Raw genomic sequence first — 22823 nt, forward strand, 5'->3', positions numbered from 1 at the left:
ATTTGATCTACCCTCCCCAATCATTTTTTAAATTTATTGTAATTTTTAAAATTTTTTTAAAATGATATTTTATTGTGTTTTCGGTGAAAATTTACACAGCAAATTAGATTCCCATTTGACAATTTCTACAAAAACTGTTCAGTGACATTAGTTACATTTTTCGCAATGTGTCAACATTCTCTTTAATTGGGTTCTGGTCGTTCTGTTTCTAGTACTCTAGTTTCCCTGCTCTCTTATATTCTTATCTTTGCTTTAGAGTAATTGTTGATCTTTTGGTCTCGTACAGATAGTTTTTTAATGGGGCACCATACTCACAAATAATATCCTTTATTTTGTGTACCAATCTGTTATTTCACTAAAAGGTGACCTCAAGGGTTAGTTTTGGTTCAAGGTTTAAAGAGTATCTCGGGGCAATAGTCTCAGGGAGTCCTCTAGTTTCAACTGGTCCAGTAAGTCTGAAATTCTTAAGAATCTGAGTTCTGTTCCGTGTTTTACTCCCATTCTAACATGGTCTATCTATTGTGGCCCTGATCAGAATGGACAGTAGTGGTAGCTGGGCACCATCTAGTTCTGGTCTCAGGGTAGATGAGGCCATGGCTCATGTAGGATATTAGCTCTGTAGACTAGTTTCTTCTCTGAGACTTTGGTTTCCTTCTCTTTTGCGCCTGATGAGTAGAGACCAACAGATGTACCTTACATGGGTAATTGCAAGCTATTAAGACCCCAGACGCTACTCACACCACTAGGATACAGAACATGAACTTGGTGAACTATATTATGCCAATTGACTGAGTTGTCCCATGAGACTAATGCCCTAAGCCTTCAAACCCGGAAAACCATTCTCACAAGGTGTTTGGTTACATCTGAAAAGTATCTGTAACTGTGCCCTCTTTGAATATATATATGCATGCACACACATACCTGTACATACATGTACATATAGATACTTCTATCTGTGCACACATATGTACTCACCTGTGGCTACCAATACACATACATGCCTATACACCTACACATGTGACTCACTTTTTGGTTATTATTGGTGTTGCTGCCCAATTATATACGTCACATTCTTTGGCACAAACTTCCTTTTCTCTTGTGTACTTCTTAGTGGCATCATTTACTTTGGTCAAGCTGTGCTTACACCCACATTCTGTGCTACTTTTCCCATCACCAAAAATAACTAGTATCTACAATCTAAAGAGTGCCCTCCCCATCACTGGTAACCACCAATGAACACTGGTATCTGTATATATATCTGTTCCTGTCTTTTTATAAAAGTGGGATCATACAATATTTGTCCTTATGTGACTGACTTATTTCACTTAGCATTATGTCCTCCTGAACCATCCATGTTATATGTTTCGCAGACTCCTCATTGTTCTTTATGGTTACATAGTATTACATGGTAGTATGTGCCACATTTTACTTATCCATTTATCCACTGAAGGGCACTTAGGCTGTTTCTATTTTTTTGCTATTGTGATTAATGCTGCAATGAATGTAGGTGTGCAAATGTCTGTTCGTGTCACTATTAGTATATACCTAGGAGTCGGATTGTAAGGTAGTTCTACTTCTAGTTTTTTGAGGAAGCAAAAAACTACTATCTTCCATAGTAGTTGTACCATTTTACAGTCCCACTAGCAATGGATAAGGGTGCCAATCTCCCCACATCCACATCAACATTTGTTGTTATCTGGTTTGTTTGTTTGTTTTTGTATCAGAGCCATCTTTAGCCAGGGTGAGATGGTATCTCATTGTGGTTTTGATTTGCATCTCTCTAATGGCTTGATCTTGAGCACCTTTTCATGTATTTGTTGGCTACTTGGTTGTCCTCTTTGGTGAAGTGTCTGTTCACGTCCTTTGCGCATTTTTTGATTGGGTTGTTTGTCTTTTTGTTATTGAGTTGAAGTTTTCTATATATTTTAGAGATTAGGCCCTTATCAGATATGTTGTTTCCAAAGAGTTTTTCCTTGTCTGCAGGTTGTTTTTTTTCACTCTTTTGATGAGCATAAGTGTTTGATTTGTATGCAGTCCCAATTATCTAATGTGTCTTCTGCTATTCATGCATTTGTAGTTATGTTAGCCTATTTTTTTAAAGATTACGTCCCATAGTTTCCTCCCTATGTTTTCTTCCAGGAATTTTATAGTTTTAACATTTAGGTCTTTGATGCATTTTGAGTTAGTTTGTGTGCCTGGTGTGAGGCTAGTTTTTGTGTTTGGTGTGAGGCATGGGTCCTGTTTCATTTTCTGTAAGTGGATATCCAGTTTTGCCAGTACCATTTATTAAAAGAGACTGTTTCTTTCCAAAGTCAGCTGTCCATAAACAGATGGATTTAGTTCTGGGTTCTCAATTCCATTCCACTGGTTTATGTGTCTATCATTGAACCAATATGAGGCTGTTTTGATTACAGCGGCTGTATAGTATGCTTTGATATCTGGAAGTGTGAGACCTCCTACTCTGTTCTTCTTTTTCAGTAGTGCTTTGGCTATTTGGGGCTTCTGAGTTACCATACTTTTTAACTTCAGAATTTCCATTTGGTTCTTTTTTATAATTTCTATCTCTTCACTGAGATTCTGTATTCATTGATTCTTTCCTTTAATTCTTTAAACATGGTTCCCTTTAGATATCTGAACATACCTATAATAGCTGCTTTAAAATCTTTTTTCTGCCAAGTCCAGTATCTGAGAACAGACACTCACAGACTGTTTCTACTGACTGCTTTTTCCTGAGTGTGGACCACACTTTGTTTCTTTGAATGTCTCTAATTACTGGAAATTTTAGATACTATGTGATAGCAACTCTGTATTCTGACTTTTCCACAAAGAGGAGTTGTTCTTTTTGTTTAGTAATTTGGATTAAGTCTGTGAAATCTGTCTCCTATGCAATGTATAGTTACTGATGTCTTTATTCTATTTTTTTCTTGTTTTTATTTTTAATCCTGGCTTCCTAGGGGTCCTTCCTGTGTTTGCATAGCTTGATGGTCTGGTAAAGATTGGTCAAAGGTTGTACTCAAACACTTCAAGCCAGGAAAACTTCTACTTTCTGATTCTGTGTGTGGGCTGGAGAGCACATCCAAACTTCAGGCTGTTTTCATGTCTGTCCCGTTCTTCCCTTTCTGCTGGGCTCCCCCACATCTCCTTTGTGTGTCCACGCAGGCACCGCTGGTAGTGATGTATGGGTGGCTTGGGCCTGCTCCATCTCTGCTGCTCATGCATACAGGCTAAGGTCAATCTGGGATACAAGGAGAACTATCAAGCCCCCTGTGGTGCCTCATCTCCCAGAACTACCTATTAAAACCCAGGTTAGTCCACTGGTCCATTGTTCACCCCAAACAGGACTGTAAAGCTAATGGAACACTGGCCCTTCCTGTTTGTTGACAATGCTCCAAACAGAGTGAGCCTCCTCTGGTCTTCACAGCCTGCCCTGCTCTGGTTGAGCTATCACACTTTCAGAGCTGGGGAGGAGGGAATGGGAGCAACCCTAGGAAAGACCACCACAAACTCAAACCCAAAGTTTAGTAGTTTTCATGAATAAGTGCTTCTCAGTTTGTTGTGTGCCTTTGGTCGATTTTAAGAGAGCTGAAATGGATATTTTTGACAGTTTTGTCCAGCTTTGTAGCTGCCTTTTGGGGAGAGGATTTATCAACCTCCTCACTCCATCATGCTGGAAGTTAGTATCTCAACCATTCTTTACATTCTGCTGGGAATGGAATGATTAATGCTATTAAAAAATAGACTATTCAGGTGAAAAAATCACTGTGAAGTCTCATTTTCAAAGAAAAATGTTTTTTCTAGGAAAAACAAATCAACCAAAAAGCATATAGATGGCTAAAGACACCATTTCAGTAGATTAATTAATTAAGAAATCTCACTCCTTGCAAGCAGAACCCAGGGCCCCACAACTTGACTTATTCACAGACATTACAGAAATTAAATAATCCAATAGAAAGAGTTAGTTCCAAAGTATTTCAGTTACAACTGTGAATTCCACAGCTGCTTCCCCACTCTCCCTGTTTCTTCTTTGTTTTCTCACCTCTCTATCTTATGCTTCAACCATGGACACTCAGATACATAATGGGCAATTTTATAGTTATTCCATTGTGAAGGCTTCATCAAAGTCTCCCAACCTGGCCATTTTTCTCCTTTCCTTTCTCTATCACCTCTGATAGACAGAGTCCTCTAGGGCAAGCCACTTGAGCTCTGGACACCCTCAGAGCCCACAGGAAAGGAAAATAAGAACTTCCACTTGCATCTAAAAGCTTGAGGGGCCCTAGAGATTTTCAGAAATTAAGGCTCAGGAAGGCTAAGGGGTTTACCAAAGGTCATCTTCCAGGAGTGCTATAAAGATTGAATAGGTAATGCTGATAAAATAGGCGGAAGGCCTCAGGAATTGTTGCCTGAATTGGTGATGGATTAGGCTCAGGCCCAGTGGCTAGAAACGATTTCATAAGACGGAATCTTCCATTGAATAGGCTCTAAGAATACTGGACGCAGGGGCTCGCAGAGAGATTTCCCCACCCCTCCCCTCTCTTACCTTAGCAAAAAAAATCCAGGCTGCACACTGCCCTGGGGCCATAGTGCTTTTTAGCTTCACTGTGCTGAGCATGAGAAAGAATCCTAAAAATCCACTGGAAGGAGAAAATATTCTTTAGTTAGTGAGGCTTGTCTTCCTTTAGCCAACAGCTAACTATTTTCTGCTATATTTACCAATCAATTTTTAATTATTACATAATTTGTATCTCATCTGTTTTCTAGTTATCTCTCGATAAAAACAAAAGCAAAATTAAAATAAGCTCTACTTTTCCAAGGAGCTATGGTGACAGCAAGGAGCCCTGGTAACACAACAGTTAAGCACTTGGCTGCTAACTGAAAGGGTGGCAGTATGAACCCACCTAGCCACTCTGCAGGGAAAGACCTAGCAATCTGCTCCTGTAAAGATTACAGCTAAGAAACCCCCGTGGGGCTGTTCTAGTCTGCCACATGGGGTCGCTATAAGGTGAAATCGATAGAACCTAATAAAATAACATGGTGACAGCATTTCATTGGAGGTGGGGAGAGGATATAGGAAGTTAGGAGGTCTCTGGTTAAATCATGAAAGAAAAAAATGTGGAAAACAATACCTCATGCTCCCTCCCAGATTACCTGGAGAGCTTGGTGCTTGCCACAGTACAGCTTCAATCTTTTCCAAGCTCTACCAGGAAGCTCAAATTGCCAGGAAAAGACCTCCAAAGGGAAACTCATTCTATGAGAAGAGGGGCCTGGGCTGGCTCTTGAGCTCAAGGTAATGTTCTGAAGGGGAGGGTGGGTTACAGGAACATGCGGGACAACTCCCCACACCGGGCAGATCTAAGATGCTTTGCTTTAGGGATGATGCCTCAGCACGAGAGTGTGTGTGTGTGTATGTGTGTGCGTGTGTGTGTGTGCGTGTGTGTGTGTGTGTGTGTGTGTGTGAAGTAAAAGAGCCCAAACCATGGGAGCCTGAGGCTAGGGTAGCATCCTGGGCTATTCAGAGGTCTGGACCAGCAAGGGCACCAGCACAGCAATGGACAAGGAAGCAATGGCGTGCGCTGGAACCATTTTCAGAAGTTTCACTGTGTGGTCAAGGCCAAAGCAAAGGGAGCTCCAAACAGAATGGTCACTCTTACTGACATTTAGAGGCAGGAAACTGTGGCAGAGGGTGTGGCAGAGTGGCCTCAACAGGAAGAGGTTGACTTCCTACAAATATGTGCAAGTGGAGCTTGGGTGTGAATTTTATCTGAAATTGAAAAGTGAAAAGCAAGAGACAAGACTGTAGTTGTACCCCAAGCCAGAGGGGCAGGGTATATGAGTTACATTTCATTTGTGCCTGCAGAGTCTCTGGTACCTCACCATTATCTGACCTTTATTATAGTCACTGGAGCCCTGGTGGTCAGTGGTTAAGGGCTCAGCTGCTAACCAAAAGGTCAGCGGTTCAAACCCAAGAGTTGCTCCGTGGGAGAAAGATGTGGCAGTCTGCTTTCATAAAGATTTACAGCCTTGGAAACCCTATGGGGCAATTCTGCTCTGTCCTATAGGGACACTATGAGTCGGAATCAACTCAACAGCAACGAGTTTGGCTTTTTGTTTGTTTGTTATAATCACTGGTGCCTAAGCTCAGAGGCAGGATCCCAACTTGGCTTCTCTGTGATTCCCCACAGAGCCTATCTAACACAGTGCCTTTATCAAAGCAGGTATTAAAGAAATGCTTGTCAGGTTGAAGAAAGCAGGTTGAATGAGATTAACACACCTAAGGTCGAATTTCACGGAAATCTGTACCTTTACCTCATCAGATTAGATGAGTGTACAGCCACATTCTTGGGGCAGGACCAGAGACGGGCATTAGGTTCCCACTGTGCAAACTTCAGCATGCTGGGCCCTGGTGGCCTGCACAGTTTGTTCACATTTGCATCTGCAGTTATAGGCGACTGGACAGCCACGGATTAAGACATCAAGTCATTCACGTCCAAAAGAGAGACTCCTTTGTGGGTAAGCGGCAAGCTGGAAATCAAGTGACCTGGACTTAGGTGTGCTCACTGACCCTCATAACCTTAACCAAATCCCCCTTTTTCTTGCCTCAGGTTCTATGTTCTTAAAATAGGCGTAAACATAGCAATCCTCATCCTACCTTACGCAAATCAGAGCCTTTCAGAACAGAAAGATGACTTAGCCCCCAAATCTCACTTTATTAACAAGGAAAAGGAGGCACAGACACAATTAGAATCCAGGTTTCCTGGCTCTTCAAACAGCTCTATTTCCACCTCACCATGGGAATAGTGACCAGGTGGACACAGGTGAGACAGTCCCTGTGCCCTTGGCCATGAGATGTGGAGCAGAGAAATAAAGAGGGGAGCTATGGAGACCGACCAGATGGGGAAGGGAGAGACGGGAAGGGAAAAGCCACAGCAGCTGGTGCTCCAGGGCTCCCCTGGTGGTTCTCAAGTCACCCTGCACCCCAATACCTGCCGAACCTCCACACCCCTTCCCCTCGGTCTTCTCTCCTCTCCTCCCCACCTCCAGCTAGAGGAAGAGCTTGATTCCACTTGCATTTTTCCCCTGGGCTCAAGCTCTGTGCTAGGACTAAGCTATTCCCAGTTTGTGAATGACATGCTTATGAGAGAGTCTATAAGTCTTCCTGTCACTTGACTTGAATGTGTGTGAATCATTTCTAAATCTTGCATGCACGGATACTTATCTTTCTCCTTCCACCTCCAGCTCTTCTGCCCCTGGCTATGTAGGCAGGTTGTAAATGTAGAGGGAGAAACCCAGAAGTGAAAGAGCCTTGCGCTCCCTGTTAATGGATCTGCAGGTCACAGCCAGCATTGTCCCCTCAGGTCCCCGTGGCCCCTTCTTAGTTCACCCAGGACCTCCTGAGGGTGACAATTCTCATTCTGAGATATGGTCATGGAGGAGGCATGAAATGACTTGGGGAAAACCTACGTCTTCTTAAACAGGTTAAAGTTGTGTGCTGAAGTCAGGGACTATAATGTAACAGAATTAACTTACTCCAAATAAAGGCTTCCAAATTTTAAAGTGGAAAAGCTGATTTTGCACGTTGAGCTATAAGAAAGTTGCAGATTAAAAGGGGCAGAAATACAGCCAGATGCCCCCACCCCACAAAGCCAACAGCAGTGGGCTGTGAACTGGGTTGCACTGTTGTAAATAACAGCACGCTGTTGACCTCCCCTCCCACCCTGTCTGCCCTGCAGCCAGTGACCAGACTCCCAGTGTGGGGTTACTAGTTACTTTACCTCAAACAGTTTAGCCTTTGTCCCTGGCCTCTGTGAAATAACCCTTAGAGTAGTTGGACTACATTGGCTACACCTGAGGGTTTGTATTAATAAGTGGAAGCCAGTCTGGGAACCTACCTGGTAACCAATAATGAGTGTGTGGGCTGGCTGATAAAAGCCCAAAACACTGAGGCTCAGAGAAGCTTCCTGAGGGAGACAATCCTGAAAGAAGAGCTTCCTGGGGAGAGACATGCCCTCCACTCCGGTTACCTTTCCAAACGTCGCCCAAGTACCTCTTCATGTTGCTACTGAGCTAGTTGTGAATTGTATCCTGTTATTCCTGCTTGTTCAAATCCTGAGTTATTCATGAGTTGTATCTTTTACCCTAATAAGCCACATAACCATAAGTATGGTCTGAGTTCTGTGTGATGTTGTAGTGAATTACCAACCTTAGCAGAGAAATAGAATGCCATGAAGAAGGAATCGGCTGGTGTCATAGACAATGGAGAAGTTGAAAAGCTATACTTGACTTCTGCCTCCTAGGAATCAGCTTTGTGTTGATTCTTATTCGTGAAATTATTAGTTCACCCAGATACCCAAGTCCACACAGACCACACAGGACTGAGACTATGCCGTACAATCCCAGCTCACAGTCAGAACGCACCTCACCAAATTGACAGGAACTGGGAGGATGAATTCTGTCAATGTTCTCCTGAGACTTTTCTGAGAGTGATAAATAAATCATTCTGAGGCTCAAATGCAAAAACAAACTCTAAAAAATTGTTTGTTTTTTGCCCCAACACACCTGAGGGATGTGACCCACTCCCATCAAAATCAGTATCTGACCACATATCAGCAATTTAGCTATCTGGATAGAATCCCTGTTTTACAAGGTGCCGTTTTATATGTGTGGGGGTAGCTGGTTTGATTTTTATGTAACAATTGCTCATGATGTGTTAACATTTTACTTACAGTTGACCTGAGCAGATAATAGTCCTCATTTATTTGGCCAGGCACAATACTTAGGGGCTTGCATATCTTATTTAACGCGCACAATAACCCTGCCTTGGTATTGTTTTTCCATTTTACAGATGAGAAAATTAAGGCTTGGGAGAACCTGGATAACCTGTCCAAGGGCCACACCATCAGCAAGCAGCAGAGCTGGGATTCAACCCAGGTCTGGTCTCTCCATCATGTCAGAGCACATGCTTTGACACGATCCCCAGAAGCCTTTCCACTCCTCAGCATAATAAAGTCAAATTAAGTGAGGATCACTGAAGGAAAGGGGGTAGAGGGTGGATATGAACTTCCGGGTATCTAAACATATCCTTCTAATGGGCCTACATCACTGTGTACTTCCCAAGGCCAAATATGAACCATCATCGTGTGGTCATCCCCTCATCACTGGTTTCCAGTCTGTTTCTTAGAGTCTTAGGGCTCAGTGGAGGTTTTTTAGAGGTTGCCTTCAGGGGCAAGAGGGAGGCCAAGATGGAAGCAGAGAGGGTAGAATTCTGGATCCAAATATTGAAGCTCTGTGGAAGATTTACTTATGGAGACAAAAAATGGTAGGCTGCTAGCTCTTCAGTAAAGTTTGAAACCACTACCCTGGCCGAGGAGCCTCTGCAGGACAGAGGTCCTCACAGGATCCAGCACTGCACTGACACCTGAGGGTGCTCAGCAACAACATGTTGATCGACGCTGACGAGCGGGCTGCTTATTCCCCACACTCACCACCACTCACTTCCACAGTGACATGACCGTACTGAGACTAAAACACAACTGAGAGGACAGAAAACATAGAAATTAACAGAGCAATGGGCTCTATACCTAAAGATTACCTGGCACAGCAGCTGCCATGAAATCTGTAGAAATACAGGAACGGAAACTCCAGGACGCTGAAGAGATCACCTGAAGGGAAGAGCAAGGGTCAGACAATGGCCACACGGCCTCACATAGCACCCACACAGCCCCACACATCCCTCTGTCCCCTGTGGCTCCCAGAAATGGAAGGAGAGTCCTCTGAGTGTTGAGATCCTAATATTTAGTTCACCCTGGCATGCCCAGGGTTTCTCCTGGTAATGACACTGTCGTATAATAATGATAAAACCCATTGCCGTCAAGTCAATTTCAACTCATAGCAATCCTTTAGGACAGAGAAGAACTGCCCCATAAGGTTTCCAAGGAGCTGCTGGTGGATTCAAACTGCTGACCTTTAGGTCAGCAGCCGTAGCTCTTAACCACTACGCCACCAGGGCTCCGTAATAATGATGGTAAGATCATAATAATAACCATTTAGTGAAAGCCTACGATTACCTGAGTGGTGCAAACAGTTAAGTGCTCAGTTGCTAACCAAAAGACTGACAGTTTGAGTCCACTCAGAGGCATCTTGGAAGAAAGGCCTGGCGATCTACGTCTGAAAGGATACAGCCATCCAAAACCCTATGGAGCAGTTCTACTCTGACACACATGGGGTCACCATGAACTGGAATCAACTTGAAGGCACTGGTTTGGTTTTAGTGAGAGCCTGCCCTGTGTCAAAAGCTTTACAAACATCACCTCCTTCAATCCTCATAACAACTCCGTAAGGTTTTACAATCTCCATTTTTACTGTTGCTCAGAGAAGTCAAGAGATCTAATTATCGCACCCTTATCCATCGCTAGTGGAGCCCTGATGGTGCAGTGGTTAAAAGATTGGCTGTTAGCCAAAAGGTCAGCAGTTCAAATCCACCAGCTGCTCCTTGGAAACCCTATGGGGCAGTTCCACTCTGTCCTATAGGGTCACTATGAGTTGGAATTGATTCAACGGCAACGGGTTTGGTTTGGTTTTGGTTTTTACCCATTGCTGGTGGGAATGCAAAACGGTACAGCCATTGCGGAAAACAGTGTGGTGGTTCCTCAAAAAACTAAAAATAGAACTATCATATGACCCAGCAATTCCACTCCTAGGTTTATACCCAAAAGACTTGAAAGCAGAGACTCAGAGTCTTGTACACCAAGGTTTACAGCAGCACCGTTCACAATAGCTAAAAGGTGGAAACAACCTAAATGTTCATCAATAGATGAACAAAATACATACAATGGGTTACTGCTAAGCCAGTAGGAGAAATGAAGTTTGATACATGCTATAATATAGATGGAGCTGAAAGACGGTATGCTGAGTGAAATAAGTCAATCACAAAAGGACAAATATTACATGACCTCACTTACATAAAAAGACAAATGCATAGAGAACAAAGTTTATTAGTGGTTACCAGGGGTAGGAGGAAGGAGAAAAGGGATGGGTTAGTAGTGATGGAAATATCACACTGATTAAGGGTAGGGTTGCACAGCTGATTATTGTAATTGCTGCCAATAAGTTGGATACCTGTAAAAAGTCGAATTGGCAAAAGTTGTGTGATAGATATATTTACAATAATGCCAAAAAAAAAAAAGTAGTTGCTGAGGTTGACTATGTACAACCAAAAACCTCATGGGATTTAGTTCCTTGGTTTGGAGGTTCAGGGTCACGGTTTCATGGGATATCCCAGTTAATTGGCCTAATAACATGTTTAGTGCTTCTGTTCTAACTTCTAGTTCAATGTGTGGTGCTTGGGGTCTTAAAAGCTTGCAAGCAGCCATCCAAAGCACAACAATTGGTCTCTATTTGCCTGGAGCAACAGAGGGAAGAGAGTCAAGAATAGGAGGAGGATATGAAATTGACTCCATGAACAACTGCCTCCTTTGCCATGAGACCAGAAGAACTGGATGGTGCCTGGCTGCCATTACTGCATTTTGACCAAAGATTTCGTAGAAGAATCCTGATCAAAAGGGAGAACATGCAGAACAGAATTTCAAATTCTCATGGACTCCAGACTTCCTGGAGCCATGAAGTTTGGATGAACCCCTAAAACTACTGCCCTGAGATAATCTTTAAACCTTAAACCAAAAATATCCCCTAAAGTCTTCTTAAAACCAAACAACAGTTTAGCTTAACTAGTGAAAAAAGGTCTGCCTTAAGCATTAGCTCTTGTAAGAACTACCTATATGAGATCAAATTGACAATAGCAACTCAAAATATTAAATAGGAACATTAGGGGGCAGTGACTTTATGTTAATGGGGGAGGAACAAGTCAGAAAAGGAGGGTGAGAATGGTTACACAACTCGAAGAATGTAATCAGTGTCACCAAAAGGTACATGTAGAAACTGTTGAATTGGTGTATGTTTTGCTGTGTATATTCTCAACAACAACATAACTAAAATTATATTTTAAAAAAGAGATCTAAGATTGCAAGACTCTTGAGCTATGCAGCCAGGGTGCGATCCTCAGCCAAGCCAGATCCTGGGATACTTCCTCTCCACCCGGCAGCCTTCCCTGCAGAAGGGAGCATGCAGGAAAAAGATTCTTTTTAAAGATTCTTTTTCTTCTTTTTCTGCCTTGTGTCTAAAAAAAGACTGTGAATACATTCCTCTGACATCTTTTTTCATTTTTGTGTTTAATTACTGCACAAAAGACACAGGGACCAGACCCACCATGCATGCTCATTTTATTTTAAGGTCCAAAGGGTACATTTATTTCTAGTGAAGTAAGTTCATTCTTTTAGTTCCACTTGGTGCAAGAGGAAATAATCACACATACTGGCTGCTTCCCCCTCTGGAATTTGAACTTGGTCACAAACAAAAAAATCACGGGATTAAAAAAGCAGAAAGCCTTCCAAAAACGTCCAGGGAAAAGGAATTACGGTAAGTACTGCCACGGCAGATAGCCTAAGCTTTAAAATCCTTCCAAATCTGGAATTTCTGAGACTCTGGGGGAACCTGGGCTTCCAGACCCCAGTCCTTGGTCTGTCTATCAGATCTGGATGGTCTGGTGGGAGAAGGACTGACTCTCCTAAGTACTGACAGGATATTAGGTATGCAGTGGGACACGAAGGCAGTATTTCCTTCATCACTACACTTATTAATCAAGAGCTTCGAAACAAAGACACAATGGGTTTCTATGTTTCCTCAGAGCCTTAAATGATTTCAAATGATTCAATCATCTATTGGGACAGAAAGTTCTGAATGCCGTTTCTCTGGAGGGTCGGTATTTTTTATTGTTATTTTTTTCTGTTTTGTTTGTACATATACGTATGTATTTAACTAAAAGGAGGGGGTTTTCTTTGGGATCTGGCTTTTGAGCAGCCAAAACAAGAGCTTAAGACTTCTTATTCTCTCTCAGTCATGATTCCACTGAATAGATCTCCTGCCTAACTGAGACCTAGGTTGGTGGAGGGACTTCATAAACTAAAACACCAGGTTCGGACATCTAGTGCATGAAGACTATGATTTACTCTGAAGTCCCTTTCCCTACAGAAGCAACAGCCAAGGTAATCGTTGGTACCCCAGTCCCACAGCATGGCCAGAGCCCCATGTTCAGGCAGGTGGAGGAGGACGTCTTGGAGAATTTGCTGTCTCTGTGGCAGCTGTGACTCTGGTTCTTGGCCCTTTCCCAATTTCCCTCTCTGTAAGAGAAACTGCAGTACACTCAGTGTGATAAGGAGCACAAGACAGAGAGGGAGATAAATCCAGAACCACCATCCCCTCCACTCGACCTCCTCTCAACACCTAGTCTTTCATCAGAAATGCTCCTGAGTGGTGAAATGAACTCATGGCATGTCAGCTCCTCTTATACACAGCCAGGCTTTGGAGGAGTCTAAAGAGCAGGAAAGTGGTCAGAGGTAGACTGGGAGTCTAAAGAGAACGGAAGCGGTCAGAGGTAGACCATAAGAAAAAATTCTAGTCCTGGGTAATTTTTCAGTTAGATTAAATAATCCCACCCAAATCCTGAAAACGGATCCCATAAATTATTGAGAGAGAGAAAGAGGAAGAGAAGGGGAGGACAGAGAGAGAGAGAGAGAAGAATAGCTCACTATTTTTGGGCCCTTCCTAAATCCTCAACACATTTCTCACAGGGCACTTAGTTGACTTCATATCTGTGTCTCCTCCTAGAACTACAAAGTCCTTGAGAGCAAAGACTATCTTACTCATCACTGTATCCACTGTGCCTAGCACCATACCTGACACAGGACAACACTGCTGAAGTGAGTATGCGAAAGACCGAAATACCTCTCGTTTTCCCTGGAGAGAATGTTCCAAACAGTTTCCAGTTAGCTGTGTTGGTCTGCAAATTCAAATTGACCTTCAACCTTCCTACTCTTTCACTAAGGTGGAGCTCTTAAACAGAGAGGGTGCATCAACCTCTACAGACAAATGCCTCTAGGCTATAAATACCCCTGAAGCTGTTACAGCGCGTGGCTGGCTGGCCCTAACCTTGTGAAACTAAACTCAGGAGCCTTAAAAGTTTGTAAAGATACTCAAAAGATAACACTCCTGGATGGCGGTGGCGAAGGAGGAAAGGAGGAAGCCCAGGAAGGTGGCAGAGGCTGCGAGGCTAGGCTTGTGGGGCTTGTTGGACTTGTGGGGCTGAAGCGTGTGGGGCTTGTTGGACTTGTGGGGCTGAAGCGGACGCCATGGACCATCTGTACTGCACACAAGACCCTGTGCCCGAGGCTGTGGGCGGCGACATGTAGCAGCTGAACCAGCTCAGCGCGCAGCAGTTCTCAGCCCTTACAGAAGTGATTTTCCACTTCCTAGCTGAGCCAAAAGAGGTGGAAAGGTTTCTGGCTCAGCTCTCTGAATTTGCCACCACTAATCAGATCAGTCTTGGCCCCCTCAGCAGCACCGTGAAAAGCCTCCTGCTGGTCCCAAATGGTGCCCTGAAGAAGAGTCTCACAGCCGAGCAGGTCCGGGCTGATTTCATAACTCTGGGTCTTAGTGAGTACAAAGCCACTTACTTTTCTGAAAAGTGGAAACAGAATTCCCAGACCCTTGCTCAGTGGGCCATAGGTCAGACTCTGATGATTAACCAGCTTATAGATATGGAGTGGAAATTTGGAGTGACATCTGGGAGCAGTGAGTTGGACGAAGTGGGAAGTATTTTTTTACAATTAAAGTTGGTGGTTAAAAAAGGAAACCAAACTGAAAATTTGTATATAGAATTAACTTTGCCTCAGTTCTACAGCTTCCTACACGAGATGGAGCGAGTCAGAGCCAGCATGGAGTGTTTCAGCTGATTTCTGTCCCCCTACATCTCTGCCTTGCCACCCTCCCCTCCCTGGGTGACTGCTCTGAGAGGTACCTCACTCACAGGCCTGTTGGGTGCTCATTTTGCCTTGCTTGCCTCTTGGGAGACCAGGTGTAAAGGTTTCTGAAAAACTACAGGATTAAGTACTTTAAGAGCCCTACACAATCACCCTGTAAACTCTTTGTTAAGGAATCACCACCCATCTCCCAGGACACTTTTTAGATACTCAAAACAGATTCAGGGAAGAAAATGAGTTGAGTCACCTCCCCATCAAAACTCTAGAGTCTACAGATGGTGCCATCACTCAAGATACACGCAGACCACCCTTCCCCCAAAAGAACAAGAACTCATTTATGGCTGAACAAGAAGCAGACTGTAGGAATGACACGTGTGGAGAGCCCCAAGGATTTCTGCACACTCTCTTTGTGGTGGTGGGGCAATGATAATCAGTTTTTAACTGAGCATTGTGTATAAATATGTGATTGGTCATCTCTGAAAAGAACTGAGGCTAAACTCTGTCCCCAGTTCTGGTTTTGCCCTGTTGTGTTATAATAAGGTGGGCCTTTTGAGGCTATTTGAGCTTGTTTTGGTTGAAGCTGACCTCTGTTGGTTAGGTGCTGAATAAAAAAGGTTCTGAAGGAAAAAAAAAAAAAAAAAAAAAGATAACACTCCTGCAATACTTTGTGAAGAACTGCACCGTTTAAGCACAAATAAGTGGTTAAAAGATGTGCCAACATGTTTTGTGGCATCAACGTGCAGCTTATAAATGAGGTCTGAGTTGAGCCTTCATTCTTGTTTTCCATAGTTACTATTCTGCTCTCTCTGAGTGAGGGAGTGAGTCCCATTTCTCTAAAGATTACAGAGTATAAAGTTGCCACAGTAAAAAGTGTGGCATAATCTTAGCACATTCAAGACTAACTAGTATTTAAACATCAAGAAAATTTCCTCTCACCTCATCTTACCCCTCATGACTGGCAGAAAATGGAAGGGTCAATTCCAAGGTATAATGAGTGCTGCTTGCTTTATCGACACACTAACAATAGACACACCAGATAACAAGGTCATTTCTGTATCAGATTCCTGTGGATCTCCCTGTTCTTCCAGTTCTTTGAAATTCTTTCTCTTGAACACAGGGGCGGATTATCCAATAGGCAAAGTAAGCATGGTGCTTACCAGAGCACCTGTAGTGAACCATGTGAAATTGTTCACTACAGATTGGTAAATAAGCACAAGTAAGCCCTTGCTTACCTTGCTTACGGGGTCATCTACCCCTGTCAAGGGTTGTAAATTTGAAAAGAGGCTTTGATTCTGTAGGAAGGTGCTGTGGGCCTGGGAGACAGACAGATGCCAGCCATACCTAGATGCAGAGTCTTCAATGTGGTGAAAAATGTGAAACTGTTCACTAAAGATGATCTGGTAAGCAAGGTAAACACCGTGCTTACCTTGCCTATTGGATAATCTGCCCCTGCTTGAACACCACAGCTGAATACAAATACTAATATACACACAAACATTAAATGCAAACTTTCAAACAAGGGAAGAATTTCTCTTCTCCACAATGGCTTAAAACAGTAGAGGGGATGGGCAGTACTCTTCCCAAGCAAGGTTCCAAGACGCCTGGAGTCTCTGCATGAATCGTGAAGTTGAAAAACTAGAGGGGGAGGAGGATTCCACCCACTAAAAAGCAAACTCAGTATTTGAAGAGGGGAAAGTGGCAGGGCTCTTGCCTAAGATACGGAAAATTGTCTACCTGATACCAAATCACCACTGCCCATCACACCCCAAAGGTTATGACCCAAAGCTACATTATCTGCATCTACAGGGAAGCCGATCTTTCTCCTTAATCATGGGTGAGTAAGAAGGGCAGCTTGGTCAAAAGCACTACAGAGACCATTACAAACCCACTGTTGTTGCTAGGTGCCATCAAGTCTGTTCCGACTCATAGCGACCCTATGTACAACAGAAAGAAACCCTATCCAGTCCTGCACCATCCTCATGATTCTTACTATGCTTGAGCCCATTGTTGCAGCCACTGTGTCAATCCATCTCTTTGAAGGTCTTCGTCTTTTTCGTTGACCCTCTACTTTACCAAGTATGAGGTCCTTCTCCAGGGACTGGTCCCTCCTGATAACGTGTCCAAAGTATGTGAGACAAAGTTTTGCCATCCTTGCTTCTAAGAAGCATTCTAGCTGTACTTCTTCCAAGACAGATTTGCTCATTCTCTTGGCAATTCATGGTATATTCAATATACTTCACCGACACCATAATTCAAAGGCATCAATTATTTTTTTGGTCTTCCTTATTCATTATCCAGCTTCTACATGCATATGAGGTGACTGAAAATACCATGGCTTGGGTCAGGTGCACCTTACTCCTCTAAGTGACATCTTTGCTTTTCAACACTTTAAACAGGTCTTTTGCAGCAGATTTGCCCAATGTAACATGTCGTTTTATTTCCTGACTGCTGTTCCCATGGATGTTGACTGTGGATCCAAGTAAAATGAAATCCTTGACAACTTCAATCTTTTCTCCATTTATCATGATGTTGCTCATTGGTCCAGCTGTGAGGATTTTTGTTTTATATTGAGGTGTAATCCATACTGAAGGTTGTAGTCTTTGATCTTCATTAGTAAGTGCTTCAAGTCCTCTTCATTTTCTGCAAGCAAGGTTGTGTCATCTGCGTATCACAGGTTGTTAACAAGTCTTCCTCCAATCCTGATGCCCATACTTTCTTCACACAGTCCAGCTTCTCAGATTATTTGCTTAGTATATGGACTGAATAGTATGGTGAAAGGATGCAACTCTGACACACCTTTCCTGACTTTAAACCATGGAGAACCCCCTTGCTCTGTTCAAATGACTGCCTCTTGGCCTATGTACAGATTCCTCATGGGGACAATTAAGTGTTCTGGAATTCCCATTCTTTGCAATGTTATCCATAATTTATTATGATCCACACAGTTGAATGTTTTTGCAGCATCAATAAAACACAGGTAAACATCTTTCTGGCTATTCTCTGCTTTTAGCCAAAAGCCATCTGACATGATCAATGATATCCCTCATTCTACATCCTCTTCTGAATCTGGCTTGAACTTCTGGAAGTTCCCTGTCAATATGCTGCTGCAACCACTTGTGAATGATCTTTTGCAAAATTTTACTTTGCGTTTAATATTAATGACACTGCTCGATAATTTCTGCATTCTGTTGGATCACCATTCTTTGGAATGGGCACAAATATGGATCTGTTCCAGTCAGTTTCCTAGGTAGCAGTCTTCCAAATTTCTTGACATAGATGAGTTAGCACCTCCAGTGCTGCATTCATTTGTTGAGACATCTCAACTGATAACCCATCAATGCCTGAAGCCTTGTTTTTTGCCAATGCCTTCAGTGCAGCTTGGACTTCTTCCTTCAGTACCTTCGGTTCTTGATCATGTGCTACCTCCCAAAATGGGTGAACGTCAACAAATTCTTTTTGGTACAGTGACTCTGTGTATTCTTTCCATCTTCTTTTGATGCTTCCTACATCGTTCAATATTTTCCCTACAGAATCCTTTAATATTGAAACTCAGAGCTTGAATTTTTCTTCAGTTCTTTCAGCCTGAGAAGTGCTGAGCTTGTTTTTCCCACTCACTACAATAGCTAAAGTAAGACTGACAACACCAAATGTTGGTGAGGATGTGGAGCAACTGGAACTCTCATACATTGCTGGGTGGGAGTGTAAAATGGCACAACCACTTTGGAAAACAGGCAGTTTCTTAAAAAGCTAAACACACATCTACACTAAGACCCAGCAATTCTACTTCTAAGCATTTATCCAAGAAACATGAAAACATAAGTCCACAAAAACTACTGTATAAGAGCATTCATAGTAGCTTTCTTTCTAACAGAACAAAACTGGAAACAGCCCAGGTGAGCATCAACTGGTGAATGGACAAACAAAACATTATTCAGCTACAAAGAAAAATGAAATTCTGATACAAGCTACGACATGGATGAACCTTGAAAACATTACGCTGAATGAAATAAGTCAGACACAAAAAGACAAATATTAACGTGGGCCCATATCGTTATTGCGAATCATCAAGATGTTTGCTAAAATGGGCACATCTGTGTAAGCACTACCCAGACAAGAAACAGAGTATGACAAGCTCTGTGAAAAATCAATGACCTCTCAGTCACAGCCAACATTCCTCTACCAGGTGACCCTTTCATGACTTCCAACACCATAGGGAGTTTTACCCATTTATGAAATTTATTTAAACATAATTTTTTTGTATGTCTGGCTATTTCACTCAGTGTTGCACTTCTGAGATTCATCCCTGTTGGGTTTAGCAGTAGTCTGTCCATTTTTCATTACTGTATAGCAATCCATTAAACAAATATACTACAATTTGTTTATCCATTAAAAAAACAAACAAAAACTAGGTCTGAAACTCTGCACAACTTTAGAGGGCAGAGTCCTGTTTATATAACACAACTGCTTGTGGCAGTCCTGAGAGTTTATAAAAGCTAAAGCTGATAAAAACCTGGACAGTCTCTTCTAGTTGGATTTCACAAGCAGCTTCACTACTCTACCCAAGATTTTTTGCTACTCAACAGTCCTCATCCAGTCAGACACTCAAGGACAAACCCTGTCTGCCAAGAGTTTAAGTCAACAGCCACTGATAGGAGGTGAAAGGAAAAAAAGACACACACATCTTAAGGCATCCTGACCATTTTTAAAAGTTCTAAGAAAGCAACAAACATGGTCATGCTGATCACACACAGAGCACCTTTACAAAAAAAGCACTTTTACTTTACTGAATGAAGGAGCCCTAATGGCTCAACAAGCTTGGCTGCTAACAGAAAGGTCAGCAGTTCAAACCCACCAAGCAGCTCTGAGGGAGAAAGACCTGGTGATCTGCTTCCATCAGGATTACAGTCAAGAAAATCCTATGGGGCAGTTCTACTCTGTCATTGGGTTGCTATGAGTTGGGATCTACTTGACAGTAACAACAACACATTACTTAATATACATAGAAGTAGGTGTGGTTTCAGTGTCTCCATGGGATGCTCACGAGTTAGATACTGAACTTGGTACTGGTAGAGATGGAAGAATCCAGCTTCTTCTAGAAGCCCGCCACCAGTTTGTACATAACCCCACACCCAAATTCCCCAAGGCCTCTGCAGGAGCCCTGCTAGGATGGCTACTTAGAACCTGCAGGATTCCTGAACCCTACTACTTGAGGCATCTCTTTGTTAGAGAGCATCAGCCACTTACAGAAAGGAAGGCCAAGGCTGCCTCTGCTACTGACACCAGGGTCACAGCTAGTCTCATCAAATACAGCAAAATCCTTCTCAGAAGCCCAGCTTTCTATAGTTGGCCTCTTCATAGATACTACCTCATCAGCTGGACACTGGAGTGTGCAAAAGTCACAGAGAGGAGGCCTTTAAAGGAAGTGCGCCCAGTCTCTCTGCTTGAATCCCACTGGCTCTACAGCTCCCTGAGCTGCCCCTCATACAACTATCCTCATGCACTCTCCATGCAATGGACTGAAGTCTGCCAGAGAAGAAAGAGAGGTAAGCATCTCATGTCCATTTGTTCAAACTTAAAATATAATTTGAAGGAAAATTAATCCTTATAAATATCCTTTTCTGCATAACTGAGCTTCAAGCAGGCTATCAAATCCGAGATCACTGGTAGCGTAGCGTTTAAGAGCTTGGCTGCTAACTAAAAGGTCGGTAGCTCGACTCCACCTTGGAAATCATATGGGGCAGTTCTACTCTGTTCTATAGGGTTGCTATGAGTTGGAATTGACTCGATGACAACAGGTTTTTTGGATTTTTTTATACATTATTTTTACTGAGATATAATTCACCTACTATGAAATTCATGCTTTTAAAGTGTACAATTGAGTGGTTTTTAGTATACCCAAGGAGTTGTACAACCATCACTACTATCTCATTTCTGAACATTTTCATCATCCCAAAAAGAAACTGCAGCCTATTTTTTAATTATTCTTCTGCCCAGACCATTCTACGACCTTAGGCTGCTGCTGACCACTCTGGGTTCCCAGAGTGAACTATGTGCTTAAGGCATTCTTACACTGACCTAAAAGTTTAGCAATAACTCCAGGTAAGAAGTAGGACTGTTGGTCAAAATGTATAAACTATGACCAGCAGCCCTGTGCTTGGCAACTGGTGGACAAAATGCCCTCCAAACCAACAGAAGGTCCAGGAAGAAATTTAGGAACATTGATCAGGAAACTTGGAATAAAGTGTAGTATCAATGAAAAAAAAGAAGTGTTAAAAAACAAAATAAAACTGGAAAGCGGGTCAGGAGACCTAAGCTCCCAACTCCCTCTGCTACCTACCTGCTCAGCATCATTTTGGTCACATCACTTAACTCTCTGGGCTTCCGTGTCCTCATTCGTAAAATTTAGTGGTAGCTTGGATAATCGCTAAAAATTGTAATAATAATTGCTAATAATCCTAAGTGTAACAAATGAGCAAGCATAACCTCTTAGTTGAAAAGCAAAGTGATTTCTTTAGGCAAAAATTATCCACCCAAATCCACTAGAAATCATTCAGGAAATAAAGGAGTATAAACCAAGGAGAGCCAGTAAGCATAACTTCCCAAAGGCCTTTGACAGAGCACATCCCAAAGGGGGAGGACATGTAGTAGACACTTCACCATCTGTAGGGTGGCAACCACCAGGCTGCATGAAGGAATGACCAGAGGCGTGATTTAGAGACGGATACCAGCAGCAGGGGTCAGCAGAAACAGTTTAGGCTTAAAAGCATGGTTTCATGTCATTTATTATTTTACAAAGGATAGGCTTTAAACAAATGAGAGTGGCAAGAGCACTCAGCAGTAAGCCTCATGGCTCTGAGATGACAAGACGCTGTGGGAGGGGGCAGGAAGCAACAGATGTGCTTCAGTGTGGATAAGTGTAGAGTAACGCATTACGAAAAAAATCATTGCAATTCTCCTGGTGAGACACGGTTCCGGTATGTCATATACAATCTAGAAACGTTACTCATGAGTCACTATTGACAGCTTTCTGAGGACACCAGTTCAAATAGGCTGAAGCATCTACAAACACCAACAGAAAGCTGTCATCGTTTTGAGCATGAAGTGAGAGCTAGAAGGGGTTAGAAATAATCCAGTCCACTTTCTCATTTTACAGGTAAGAAAACTAAGGACCAGAGGGCTTGGGCAATTCGAGCAGGAACCTACCTCACTGTACCTTGAGCATAGCACGTGATTAATAAACATTATTTTTTTTTAAAAAAAAAGATCTTACGACCCATTAGTGAGGGAGCCAAGAGAAGTACCAACCCTGAAATTTTGAGCCAATGCTCTCCCCACTGCACTCCAGTATGCCACAAGGAGCACCACCAATAAAACGTGTATTTTCAGCCAGATAACACACAGATATTATTGTTCTGTCTTTGGCATCAACTTCAAAGCCTTTCAAAGCAAAAAACTACAGTGAAAGAGACTATTATGGGCAATTCCTGAATCTGAAAAGCAACTACAGAGTAACTGAGACAGCAATAGAATGATAAGTTTTAAAAATTGACTTCTTTAATCTGGAATTATGAAAATTGGATGGTAAAACATGGTAACAATTTATAAAGTGTGTCAGTGAGAAATAGGGTGAAACTGAACTTTTTCACCAAATTCTTAGCACTAGAATTGAAGAGCTACTCTGGATAACTGAAGAAGGAATTTTACAAGTGGGCAAAGCAAACACTATTTTACCTGGTAGGTAATAAACCTGTCTGTACAACTGGGATGGCACCACGTGAAAACATAGAAAACAAAATTCAAGTAGGGATAAGAATAAATTTGGGGGCAACAAATCTGTAATGGGTTATTGTCATGGGTTAAATTATGTCCCCCCAAAAATGTGTGTATCTATTTGGCTGGACCACGATTCCCATTATTGTGTGGTTGTCCTCCATTTTGTGATTGTAATTTTACATT

The 22823-nt window shown here is 42.5% G+C and overlaps 1 protein-coding gene and 1 pseudogene across 2 annotated transcripts in view; one reads left to right on the forward strand and one right to left on the reverse strand.

The window, feature by feature from the left end:
* TMEM241 (transmembrane protein 241) overlaps nucleotides 1-22823 on the reverse strand; it is a 216929-nt gene that overhangs the window by 73737 nt on the left and 120369 nt on the right. Inside the window, exons 12-13 of the mRNA XM_023742057.1 lie at nucleotides 9587-9656; nucleotides 4538-4631 (exon numbers count right to left, since the gene is read on the reverse strand). Coding sequence (XP_023597825.1) covers nucleotides 4538-4631; nucleotides 9587-9656 — 164 coding nt within the window. The remainder of the gene's footprint in view (nucleotides 1-4537; nucleotides 4632-9586; nucleotides 9657-22823) is intronic.
* Nucleotides 14238-15247, forward strand: LOC101355818 (COMM domain-containing protein 7 pseudogene; annotated as a pseudogene). The gene has a single exon (XR_186600.2). The product of XR_186600.2 is annotated as a COMM domain-containing protein 7 pseudogene (transcript).

Source organism: Trichechus manatus, unplaced genomic scaffold (genome assembly GCF_000243295.1).
Source record: "Trichechus manatus latirostris isolate Lorelei unplaced genomic scaffold, TriManLat1.0 scaffold00199, whole genome shotgun sequence".
NCBI lineage: Eukaryota > Metazoa > Chordata > Mammalia > Sirenia > Trichechidae > Trichechus > Trichechus manatus.